The 13,393-nt window shown below is 37.1% G+C and overlaps 1 protein-coding gene across 4 annotated transcripts in view; it reads right to left on the bottom strand.

Annotated features, from left to right (window-relative positions):
* Positions 1-817: 817 nt before the first annotated feature.
* Positions 818-13,393, bottom strand: part of RBMS3 (RNA binding motif single stranded interacting protein 3) — a 740,901-nt gene continuing 728,325 nt past the window's right edge. For all 4 annotated transcript variants that reach the window (XM_047769379.1, XM_047769355.1, XM_047769352.1 and 1 more), the window contains one exon: positions 818-6,429. In XM_047769379.1, the coding sequence (XP_047625335.1) occupies positions 6,423-6,429 (7 nt within the window). In that variant the 3' untranslated portion in view covers positions 818-6,422. The remainder of the gene's footprint in view (positions 6,430-13,393) is intronic.

Genomic DNA, 13,393 nt, shown 5'->3' with positions numbered 1-13,393 from the left:
TATTGAAAGCTTCATCAAAGAAAACAGAAGTTTAAACCTAACGTCCACTGATCTACAGAAAGCCCAAGGAATGGGGAAAATGGTAGCTAATTGGACTGCGGTACAGATGGAAAACTTAAAAATAAAACCAGAAACACTGTAGAATTACAGAATTTTTCATGATAATCAGAGACAGCAGTACAAAATGCTCTTAAATAAAAAATTGAATGATGTTTCAGAAGTTCCATGAAGTCAGATATGGCCTGAAACAAGGGTTTTAAAAGAAGCTGTATCCCCTTTTTTTTAGTATTTCATAGCAAGTACCCTTTCACATATATTTTTAAATTTAAGATTCCAATTATATTCTTCTTTAAATAAATGGAAGCATTAATTGCCAGAATGGAGAAAACTTTTCCAAATGTCTCTTTGAAATTGTTTTTATAGTTCTTAAAAAGTATGGGATAACTATTTTAATATGAGGAAATAACTATTTTGTGGAGGACAACAGAGCATCTTTTTTAATAAGGTAAGACCTTGGGTTTAAAATACAAAGCATAACACTAAAGTTACACTTTGGATGCTACTTAAATTTGAAATAATTATTTTAAAATAATCCACTGGAATATCAAGGTCATTCAGCCTTAATATGGTAATGCAAAGTAAAAAAATAACTGAACAATGCAATTTTTTTTTGTCAAAAATGGGGATACACCTGCATATTTAACAAAGAGATGTTACTATATTCTCATAACTCAATTTTGAGTTGACCTGTTCTAATGGTTCAAATTTCGGTAGTGAACAAACCCAAAGCAGTTTTCTTTTGAGGGAAGCCAAATTCTTTGCTAGAGCTTTTTTTTTTTTTTTCCCCTTTGTATTTTGCAAAAATACAGCCAACTCTCAATTGTAGTGGATGGAAAAAGGACAATATGGATATTAAAACATGACAGTATATAGTGCATTGACATTAATTTTAACCAGTGATTTCAAACTGTTTCACTAAATCAAGCCTTAAAAAAATTGATTTGAATTTTATTTCCAGATTTTTTTTCCATCCTTAGTGTGAAATGCTAATAAAAGGAAGTAGAGCCCAAGTCCTAATAGTTGAAAAGAGAAGACAAAACAAATCCACAAAGTAGACAATTAGCCCTTCAAAAATCGGAAGTGACTGCACTTCTTTAAGACTGGTCATCAGGGCAGCCACTAACTGGAAGGAATACAGTGGGAGAAAAGTGTGACCCAGTGGCTTAGTGGTTCTTCCTGCAGACTCCAGCTTGATCCTACCTCTGCTTCAGCTTAAGAGCTTCTGGGTGGAAGAAATTTTCTTAAAATATTTTTTTCCTTCCCAGAAATACAAAGAAGTAACTATTAAGAAGCCATCCATCTTTTCTATGTGGCAGTGAACATATGTATTGGGGTATAAAACAAAAGATAAAAGAAATCACCAATCTTGGGTGAGCTCCCATGCCTTACATCAAAAAAGATCATTTGAGCCACTCAGGGATTTTATACTTAGCTTTTGTACTTTCCTGAACTCTATGGCATCCACAAAATGACAGCTGTAACCAAGAATTGTTCCCTCGGATTAAGGAAATAATTTCCTACTTAAGAATATTTGCTAGGAAATGTTCAATTTGAGTTAGCCTTGGCTATCTTCCAATGCCACAGTAGTTGTCATTTGCAAAATAAATTGACTCATTAATTCGATCCCATTATTACTCAACCACAGGAAGGATAGCATGTACAGAATGCATGAGCCTGTTTCAATTCTGTCAATTCCTCAAATTGGAGTGAGGGGCTGTCAGTCCCTGAGAGCTCAGGTTTTTGAATCATGTCAGTCACAATGACATGAAAAACAAAACCTCCTCCTTATGCCCTACTGTGGACAATATAATATAGATTGAGTTTCTATGACATATTTGACCTTGATTATAAAGTACATTGAATGCTGTTATCTTCATACACAAAGATTATCCTTTCATTTGATTTTATATTATATAAAAACCTTTATCACTGAAACCCATTTAAAAATTTCTCTTTATCACCTCATATCTTGCAGTGGTTTGTGCCCTCAAAAATGAAGCTGGATTATTAAATGTATTTGCAGTCTCCGACTAAGATTATTACCTGTCTAGACAGTCCATTGAAACTCTTCCTCAATCATAAAGAAGACTGAAGTCTTAATCAAATCTCACCTTTTGATAATGGGAATTTTAGGCCACTGTGAAAGACTTACAAGTATATATATGTATATATATACATACAAGTATATATACATATACACGTATATATATATATGACAAGCCCTCAGTTATTCAAATAAAGTTAAAAAACTAAGTACTCTTATTTTGTCACACTTGGATGGCAGATGTTCTTAAAATTGTTGTGTAAGGGGTTGATGTATTCAGTAGATACAGTGAACTCCCTGCTTCATCCTGCCCTCAGCTTTCTATCTCTAGTATGGATGCTTTTAACACCATGTGGATTTTCCACTGGGACAGGTGGGAGTGAGTCTTAGATGGTGTCAAATATGGCAGGTCTGTTTAAGTCACAGGAGAATTGATTCTGGTGAAGCCTGGCGACAACATCTGAATGACTGAAATCTACCAAGGAAGCAAAGTAACCCTGACCAAACTGGAGTGGGATAGAAGGGTTTTTTTCTTTTTTGGGTTTTTTGTTTTGTTTTGTTTTTTAGGGATATCATGTTACCTGCAATATTCAAAACATGCCCATGATGAAAGAAAAACATCTCCCCTCCCCCTGCAGATATTGCCTTTAAATTATTGCCTTTGGCTCCCATGGCCATGCTCTGAGGAACATGAAGCCAATATGCAGTCTTCCTGACAATGCCTTCTTACTATTAGAATATCCACTCCTCCAATGACCTTGTCAGTAAGTTTGGAGGAAATGCTGTTTATCTTATTTGGATTGTGGCTTCAGTTTCTTTCCTGACATTCAGGCTAAGTCTTGGTAATTCTTGTCGAAAGGAAACATGGAAACCTCTGAATAAATGCTTGAAATGAAGTGAACCAGAATACTTTAAAAAATGATTATAGTCCTAAATTGAATTAAAATTGCCATAATCCATATTGTTGATTAAATTATGATTCTGATGTCTATAGGTATTAAACACCTATAGATTTGTTTTGATTTGTTTTACTTTTCATATAAGGTAATGCTGCTTACCTGTGGATGCTTTTATTTTTTCTCCCGGACTTGACTCTTCAAAAAACAATTTTTAGGTAAAATAACATGTGCAAATTTGAACATGGGCCACTTTCTTATTTTTTTCTTTTAGATTTGAAATAAGGTATTTTATAGAATGGCGTAATATAAAAAAAATCTAAAAACAAAGCACACATGGACACGTAAGATGACAAGTTGATTCATTTTACCTGAAGTGGCTTAAAAAAATTGAGATCATTGAAATTTTATAGTTGAAAAAAATGTTGCTGAATGTATAAATAAAGCAGTAGTTTTGAATAGAAACAGGAAGTTACCCAGGCACATTCATCAGCCACATGGTAGCTACCTCTTAGCCTCATTGTTGACTGTGTGAATGAGACTTTCTTTGTATCACATTTTTTTAATACAGAAGAGAAAGAAAGCATGTTGATTTCATATTTAAATGAATTATGCCCAGGATAATCCTTATTTATACAAAGAGTTCAGAGACTGAAAAAGAGAAACAAAAACCCAGTTCCCATACGTGTTTGCTTATCGCCCCCCTGTAACGTGGGGGCCAGTTTCTCAAAGAGAAAACTTAAGTGCCACCCTTAAAATACTTGAGAAGCTGAAGAATGGATCAGAAGAAAGTATAAATCTAAAATTCTCTCCAAAGCTTGGAAAACCATAAGGATGGCTGTGACCAGTTGGAATTTAAATGTAGCACATGCTACATTTTCTTGGATATATTTTTTCCTCTGATTTGACCACACAGATATGGAATCACTCTCTAGGTATGAGCTTCCACTTTATGGGATTTTCAACTAAAAGAATTGGGTTTATTTCCACACAAGGTCTTTGTTTACAGGTCACAGATAGTAGAATATTGATAATTTTATATGAGTCAAACTCATTACTCATGTTGACCCAATGGGAATATGTTTTACCTTTTAACTTTTTTCCTGTTAGTTTTTAAATACCTACCCTGTTTTCTTTAACAATGCACTTTAAGAATTTCCCTATTCCATCTGGATTAAGACAGGTTCCCGTGACTTTGTTTTCACCTATTTGATTCTAACAATCCAGCCATTCTAGTGCATGGTTCAATTAACAAAGTTCCATTATACTTAATCAGGTAAAACTGTACAGGATGAACATGGATTTCATGAATTGAATATGCAGAGATATTTCATAAATCAATTTAATTCATTTTAGACAAAGTTTCATATCATTCTCAATGCAAATATATCTCCTTTGGCTTTAATGATTGATCAAATCTCATTGTTTTGGTTCTTATAAGTCATACAATTTCTTGATTGTCAACCAGCATCAAAAGCTTACCGAAATTCCACTAACGGAATCCTCAATCTTATTGGTTCTACTTGCCTCAGAGAGTTAAACTGAAATTTAAAAAATCTCTCTTGTCTTTCTTCTGACAATACCAGGATATGAAAATACAATGAAAGGAGGCAAAAAAGAGAGATATTCTCACCCAGTTGCAGAGTCAAGGTGGCTATTTATAGTGAATGATGACAAAGATGGAGGTGAGAAGACAGAATCTAGAAGTGCAAGAGCTTAAGAGGAAGACTATTGTTAGAAATACAATAAAGACCTTTTCAGGGGACCACTCAGCACTTAACAGAGTATCACTAAGCTTTTTTGACAAGTGATCTTTCAGACCAGTTCAGGAAGTATCTTGAGTTCAAAATTCATATAAAGAAATTTAAACCTGTTAAGTGTCTTAGCTCATTGTGGCCATCAACACAGGTTTCACATTCAAGAGAACTAGGAAGGAACCAGAAAAGCTCATGGAATTGAAAGCCATTTGGTTGGTATCCAGAACTCTTCATGACGAAATTGCTGAATATGCAGGAACAAGCTTCTACCATCAACAAATATACATTTAAAATAAAAACAACTTTTTTTTTTTTTTTGCAGTATGTAAAACATCAGTGGAAGGTAGTTTAAACAAACAACAAAGTAAGAACTGGTCCGGCCATGTAGGTCAAATAAAATTTTAAAAAGAAAAGAAGAAAAGAAAACAATCTCTATCTTCTGGACTGCAATAGGGTGCCACTTCATCTTTGGTATAAAATAGGCCATCCATAGGCTGAATTTGATCACAACTAGGAAAGACTACAGAAATTGTCAACAATTTCTCTATCTATTGCTTTTTTTGTGTTTTTTTTTGTGGTTTTTTTTGCACTTTTTGACCACAAGCTCCTATCTACCTAAGTTTTTTGTTTGTTTAATGCTCTTAAGCTAGGTTTTGCAATGTGACAAGCAAAGCTGACTAAAAACTTTGTAAAGCTCATAAAAAAGACTGCAGATAAAAAGCACTAATGCTTTTGCTAGCGATCACGCTTTGTAAATAAAAAAAATCTGCATTCTGCCCCCCAAACACGCATTATTTCTAATGCAGTTGTTTTTAAACCAACATTAATAACTTTACCGTAAAATGTTTTAGCCTTCTAGAATGATTCAACACTTAAGACAAAGTTCATGAAAAGTCCCAGCATTTCCCCAATTCTTGCAGTTGCCATGGTTTCTTTTATCAACAAATTTTCTTCAAATGAAGAAAAACATTTTCTTTTAAACTGTACAGTTTTTTTTCACCCTAAAAACTCATAGTCTTAAACTTCTGTACCAGTGAAAGCTGGCACAATATTTCAATTCTTTCTTGATTTTTTTTTAACAAGACGTTGACAGCTTGCCTCGAGAGCCTTTGACGTCCTTAAAATTAAGGCAATTAAGATTCAAGATAAACCTTACCTAAATATTTCTAAGAAAAAAATAAAATAAAAAACCCAACCCACTAGATTTAAACAAGAAAGGAAAAAGAAAGAGTAGCTTAATTACTGAGGAAGACAATTTTTATCCATTTCTGCTTTTGCCTACCTCTTGACATCAGATATTCTGTTAAAAAAAAAAATCTATCTACACCTTCAGGTAAATTCTGCATTCAAATGTTCTTCCAGATAAATGTCAATCTTCCATGTTTTGCTTTGTTTGTTATTGTTTTTGTCCTCTTCTGGTATCTTTTTTCTTTAGTTGAAAAAAAAAAAAAGATGGCAAAAAAAGCCTGTCAAACCACATGAAGGAACCATTTGCACAGCACATAAAAACACTTCGTTTTCATTGAGTAAAGTAGAAAATTAAAAAAATAAAATAAAAAAGAAAAGCATTCCATTGACGCCTGTGCAAAACTGGAAGCCAACTTCTTGTTCAATGAAGTTTCTTCATTCAAGGCCGAGTTTCAGACAGACATTCTTCAGTATTGTTTATGGTCTGTGAAAAAAATTGAATAAGAGTAGTCATCACACCAAGGAAACTCAAATCACCTCTGTGCTCTTTTCCAGTGAGTGCTATTTAAAATGTACCATGTTTTTTGGTTCTTTTTTTGTTTTTTCCAATGCAATAGAGTCATCCAGGGAAGTTGTAAAAGCACATTGGGCTTACAAGGGTATCAAATTCTGCCACTTTCACACGAACATATATATTTGAGCTAGAGTTTATTCCTATTAAATATCATGACTATAGATCAAGATTATCTTTCAATTTTAAAGTTGTAAATATTATAAATATATCCAGACAAGCAATATTCCCTATCTTCATGGTACATGTTCCTTTTTTGTTTTGTTTTATTTTGATTTTTAGGGCCACACCTGTGGCATATGGAAGTTCCCAGGCTAGGGGTAGAATTGAAGCTGCAGCTGCCAGCCTATGGCACAGCCACAGCAATGCAGGATCTGAGCCTCGCCTGCAACCTACACCACAGCTCACTCACAGCAATGCTGCGACCCACTGAGGGATTAAACCTGAATCCTTGTGGATACTAGTCGGATTTGTTTCCACTGCTCCAACAACAGGGACTTCCTCAAGGAGCATATTCTTTAATGCCTGGCTTATGCTGTAAATGGTGGTACAGCTTCCTAATGAACACTGTGTTATCTAGAAAAGGAAAAAACAAAAAAACCCAGAAATTCCTTGAGCAATTCTGTCCTTTCAAAACTCCAATGAGATTCATCACAAACACAGTCAACACATCTATGAGTCCCAACTATATACTCAGAATATAGCAATGGTTTGTACCTTACCTCCTGGTCTCACCAAATATATCAACAGAAGCCCAAGACTTAGATAAATAAGTAAGACATGAAAGAGAGCAATGAAGTTTTATTCATTTTTCCACTTTCTTTTCTTCTTCCTTGCTCATCTGTCTCAACAAGATTTTAAATTCTTGAGAGCAGAGTATACGTTTCACGTCTACTTTTTAGTCTTCAGGGGTCGGACAGATTAGTATACACATAATAGATGTTTAGACAGATGCCATTTTTATGATATGCCACTTGGCTTAGCCTGGCCCACAAAATATCTCCTGCTCCATCTAGACTGCAGGGTTGAGCTAACAGTGGGTTGATCTTCACTCTTTGCCCTTCTACCCACAGATTTGAATTTGACTCACTAATTTCAAGTGTCCCCCCCCTCCCGCCCCCCACTGCACCCATGGCATGTGGAAGTTCCTAGGCCAGGGATCCAACCTGTGCCACAGTACTGACAATGCCAGATCCTTAACTGCTGGGCTACCAGGGAACAATTCAGGTGTGTCTTTTAAAAAGAATATTCTTTGGGGTGTCCATTGTGGCTCAGTGATAATGAACCTGATTAGTATCCATGAGGAGGAGGGATTGATTCCTGGCCCTGCTCAGTGGCTTAAGGATCTGGTGTGGTCATGAGCTGTGGTGCAGGTCACAGAGGCGGCTCAGATCTGGCATTGCTGTGGCATAGGCCAGCAGCTGCAGCTTTGATTTGACCTTTAGCCTGGGAATTTCCATTTGCCATAGGTGTGGTCCTAAAAGGACAAACAAACAAACAAACAAACAAAATAAGGTTCTTTAAACTCTTTGTAGTGAAACTGTGTACCAGACCCCAAGTGCTTGTGTTTGAAAGTAAAAGGCTTTGCCTTTAGCCTTCTAGGCCTCCCCTCAGTCTCAAAAGGCTGCCTCAAGAGTTAATGATTAGGCAGTTTTGTTACAGCTAAAAAAATAAAACTAGTTAAAACAGTCTCCATTAAGTTAGGTCCTGCCTTGGCACTAATTTGTTACTAGTGATTACTTTCTAGTTAAAGTTATATTGCACTTAGTGTTTTCTTTTGTAATTGGAACACCCCCAACACCCCTTCCCTGTAAACAATCTTTCCAGAGATAATGTCAAAGAACCATAATAACCCTGAAAACAAGCAGAGACCATCACTGGACCCACTGATGCTGGCCTTGTCGACTCTGAAATGATCTATGGAGAGAGAATAATGTAGACAACCTTAATCAATAACCCTGTCTTTTGAGCCAAATCTATACAACCCCTTGCTATCCCCTCTCAAGACAGGAGACAGTTTTGAGGCGTTAGCCTGCTGTGGCCTATTTTGCCTGGCAAAGCAATAAAGCTATTCCTTCTGCTTCACCCAAAACTCTGTCTCTGGGACTTAACTGATGCCAGTGTACAGAGGCCGCTTTTCAGTTAAGTAGGTCATATTTAGAAGAAGGTTTCTTCCCTCAGCACTCTGAGGCTTCTTCAGAGGCCCATCTGCTTAATTTAGTGAAGAAACTTCAGGGTACTGGGTGTGGTCATCCAGGTATGTCTCTCTACAGGATGAGTGAAGGGGTGCAAGGGGGTTAATTCCAGCCCATAGGCTGCTCCCCAAGCTGTGCTCTCTGGTACAGGGATGAGCAAGGGAGCCTTAATTGAATTCACAAAAAGCCCTCAATGATGTTTTGAACTAGCTTGGGATGATTAGAAACCAGCTCAACTTGTTCCTAGAATGTATGGAAAGCCACTGGTTCATAGATTAAATATTTCCATTTTTAACCAATAGTTTAAGTCCCTATAAATACACATTCTTTTTTCTGTGTTATTAAAGAAAATGGGTGTCCTTTTAAGGACAAAAGCAATCAAAATTTTTATAACAGCAACAACAATAGGGGAAATTTTAGTCATAGTCGTCATGGGAACCACAATATACATTTGATCTCTCTCTCTGGCTTTACAGGGTGATTTACTCCACTTTTTTTGTCTAAAAATCTATCTTGTTATGGGAATAAAATTGTGTGTGTGTGTGTTTTGGTCTATTCCTTGCTCCCACTGCCACCTTCTGCTCTGGTATTATTGTGCATTGAGCATAAAAGGCCTAACACAGCATGAATCTCTATCAGAGCTGTTCAATGAACGATGTCTCAGTCAATGGACTACACGACACAGAACATCCTCACTGCTCAGGTGTGTCATGGGAGTTGATCGCCAAGCATCTGTATTTATGAGTGAGGCTGGAGCTACTTTCAACTTTGATAACTGTACACAAATGTTTCCTTCTTCCATCACTTGCTTCATCCTTCATGTGGTCTCACTGCTACATGGAAACAAATGAGGAGAAATAAATGGTTGTAGTTTACATTTCACGGTGACTAGCTAAAGTTTGAAGAGAAAAGTTACTGCTATTTAATAGCACTGAATTCACTCCTGTCCACCTCCTCTGTCCTAGATGAAGTGTGAAAGGGCACATTTACATAATGCTTATGTCATGCACTGACATTCATAAAAACAGAAGGCTTTAAAATTGTCAAGGCTGTAATCAGAAGCGAAGAGAATATTTTAAGTTGGAGAGTGGGACTATTTTAAAAATGATGAGTTACAACTTAAAAAGAGGAATTCAGAGTTACATGCCATGACTAGTATCCATGAGGATGCAGGTTTGATCCTGGCCTCCCTTAGGCTCAGTGGGTTAAGGATCCAGCATTGCCGTGAGCTGTGGTGTAGGTTGAGAACAAGGCTTGGACCTGGTGTTGCTGTGGCTGTGGTGTAGGTCGGCCGCTGCAGCTTCAATTCAACCCCTATCCTGGGAACTTCCATATGCTGTGGGTATGGCCCTAAAAACAATAAAAAATGTAAAAAAAGAGGCATTTGTATGAATGAGGTAATGATTCTCAAAATCATTTGCAAGCTGTAAAGTACTGTGCAAATAGAATGTATTATTACAAGCTTAAAGGACATGTAAGGATGGTAATCAAGGCCATATACTTTGCCCACTAATATACTGACTATACATAGGCAATTGGGGTCATGACAGTTCAGTTAGCCAGAGAAAACTTGAAAAATTAGAAAGAGCTAGTAATGCAGGGGTTGACATAAGGACCTTCTAAGATCCACATGAATGTTGGAAGATTGGGGGTTTGACCAAATTTAAGGTCATAGAATCATTTTGAGCATTTTCATCCTCCATCCTCCCCTGCTACCTCCCCTCAAAAAAGCAGACTGAATTTCTTGAAAGTTAAAGTAGCAAATCATCATCTTAGAATTCTAGACTTTTAGGCTAGAAGAAGTCTTAAAGATCATCTAATGACGCAATATTCCTCACTGTCATTCCTGACAGATTAGCTTCATGGGATGTTATGTGAAAAGAGGGATTCTGTGATCCAGATTGTGGGAAAAACTGCTCACTACATTCCATCCTACTACCCATAGTAAACTAAACCTGTAGTTAGGGCACCAGTAAGGGAGGGTATGGATAGGAAAGATTTTTTTTTTAAAGTAATCTTTTAAATTAGCTTCAAAATAGCCTTCATGTTGCTTTTTTTTTTTTTTCTTTTTCCCCCTGGCTGCACCCACCTCTTGTGGAAGTTCCTGGTCCAGGGATCAAACTGCAGCCACAACGGTGATAATGCAGGATCCTTACTTTAATAATTTATTAACATTTTTTTCTTAGTCATTCCAAAGGAGGAGGGCAGCACACAGGCTAATCTTTCCGGATGTAAGTATCTATCTGGACCTCTAGGAGGTCATGACCATTAGCATTTTAATGGCTCTGAAAAGAGCTGCAATTAAGAAGGCTTTTTTCCTGGATTAAAGCAGTGTTTCCCAACATTGCTTTTGACCATCCCTCTCCACCCCAACTCCAGGGAAGGGTGGTAAATCCTCCCTCGGCACTGGAGACCTAATTTTCTACTTTTTGGAAAACAGTGATCTAGTCTCTCACTTTAAAGAAGTGAGGGAGGCTCCTTGAGTGACAACCAGTAAGCAGCAAAGGTGGAGTTTTGAACCATGGTCTTCTGATTTTGCATCTTGTGATGTAACTTTGCTACTCATACTTTTCAAGGTCTAGTTATTTTTAAGATTTCTTAAATAGCACAAAGAAAAACTGAGAATAACTTGAGCAGGAATTGGAATTTCCAAAGAACTTCCAAAATAAACTATAAGCACCGTTTCCAACATTTGGCATAAGAGGAGTCAGAGACTCTTTTGCATGAATAGCCTCTTTTAACAGTAAGAGGGGGGAAAAAAAAAGAGGCATACATACAAAATGGGAAGACATTTTTTTTTTTTTAGCTTAGAAAGCGGAATTTGGAATATTAAAATAATTGCTGACACATGTTCCAAATATAACCTTTTTGTTCATATGTGCATTTTTAATGTTTCTCTAACTTTTGTCCTACAACCTTCTGTTGCAATGCCTGTTATTTACTTTAAAATACCTTTAGTACAGACCTTATGGTGTTAAATGAGAGTATGATGGGTTAAGCTTCTTTGCAGAGACACTCAACCACCCTAATCAGAATTTCACACCCTACAGGAGGTCAGCTATCATTTAATGAGACAGGCCAGAGGTTTGTATAAGTATTTTAAACTATCCATATCTCAATTAGCATAATGATTGTTAGAAATGAGTTGCCTGATGAAAGCAGTGCGGGTGTTAATTAGCATAATGAAGCTGGAGATGAGGTCCCATTTGTGAAATTTGGAGTATTCAAGATAACGTGGGAGTTCCCTTCATGGCTCAGTGTAATGAACCTGACTGGACTCCATGAAGATGACGGTTCGATCCCTGGCCTTGTTCAGCAGGTTAAGGATCTGGCATTGCCTTGAGCTATGGTGTAGGTTGCAAACAAGGCTGGGATCTGGTGTTGCCAGGGCTGTGGGCATAGGCCAGTGGCTACAGTTCCAATTTGGCCCCTAGTCTGCAAATTTCCATATACTGCAGATGCAGCCCTAAAAAGATTAAAAAAAAAAAAAAGAGAGAGAGAGAGAGATAAAGTGAATTGGTTAAAGTTTTTTTAGGGTTACTCTCCACTCTACACCAAACAGCAAGAATGTAGGGGAATTTGTAGCCTATAACTTTAGCGATGTTGCTTATGGATTAATCTCAAAACAAGACTGTCATAAAATAAAGTCCTACCTTTGGAAAATGATCAAATCTAACTTAATTTTTCATGTTCATTGTGTTCAGATTACTTAAAAGAAGGGAACTGGGATTTATCAAGTATACAGAGCAAGCTGTATAAACTGATTTGAGCCTGCTTTTTAACGAATACTTCTTGATAAATGTTTCTGCGGGTGTTCTTACAACCTTCAAACATGTTTCCCCGATGATGTTACATAAGAAAAAGAAGCCAGGTATTTACATGACCCAATGTCTTCCTCGAATTATTCTGTGCAATCTCATCTCTTACCAGGACACAAGTCAGTTTCCCTTGGCTGAAAATGCTAAAGAAATTTGGATAGTCACATTAATTTCTTTCATTTAAAAAATTTCAGAAGCGATTATCATCCACCAATTTATTTGTCTTAGAATGTTGCTTTTGTTTTCAATCGGTGCTCATTGTTGTTGTTTCAAGTCAAAGAGATGAAATTAAGAATACAAACAGGACCTGTTAAAAATTTTCTCCAGGGAGTTCTGTTGTGGGACCGTGGAAAGAAGCCCTGCTTTCAGTATTGTCAGTAATCTGGCATTGCCATGAGCTGTGATGTTGGTGCCAGATGCCAGACAAGGCTCAGATCCCACATTGCTGTGGCTGTGGTGTAGGCCAGCAGCTGCAGCGGTGATTTGACCCCTGGCCTGGGAACTTCCATATGCTGCATATGTGCCCCCCCCCACATAAAAGCAAAAACATACATATATAAATAAAATAAAAATATTTCCCAGGGTGTTCCTGTTGTGGCACAGCAGAAGCGAATCTGACCAGGAAACATGAGGTTGTGGGTTTGATCCCTGGCCTTGCTTAGTGGGTTAAGAATCCAGCGTTGCCTTGAGCTGTGTCTTAGGCCAGCAGGTACAGCCCCAATTTGACCCCTAGCCTGGGAGCTTCCTATGCTATGGGTGCAGCCCTGAAAAGCATATATATATATATATTTTTTTTTTTTTTTTTTCTCCAGGTTTAAAGAAATGTCTGCAAGGCAATACAAGTGGCTTTCACATGTCACACAT

Source organism: Phacochoerus africanus, chromosome 1, assembly GCF_016906955.1.
Source record: "Phacochoerus africanus isolate WHEZ1 chromosome 1, ROS_Pafr_v1, whole genome shotgun sequence".
NCBI classification, from domain to species: domain Eukaryota; kingdom Metazoa; phylum Chordata; class Mammalia; order Artiodactyla; family Suidae; genus Phacochoerus; species Phacochoerus africanus.
The sequence above is the reverse complement of the archived record's forward strand: the minus strand, read 5'-3'. Positions and strand labels throughout refer to the sequence as shown.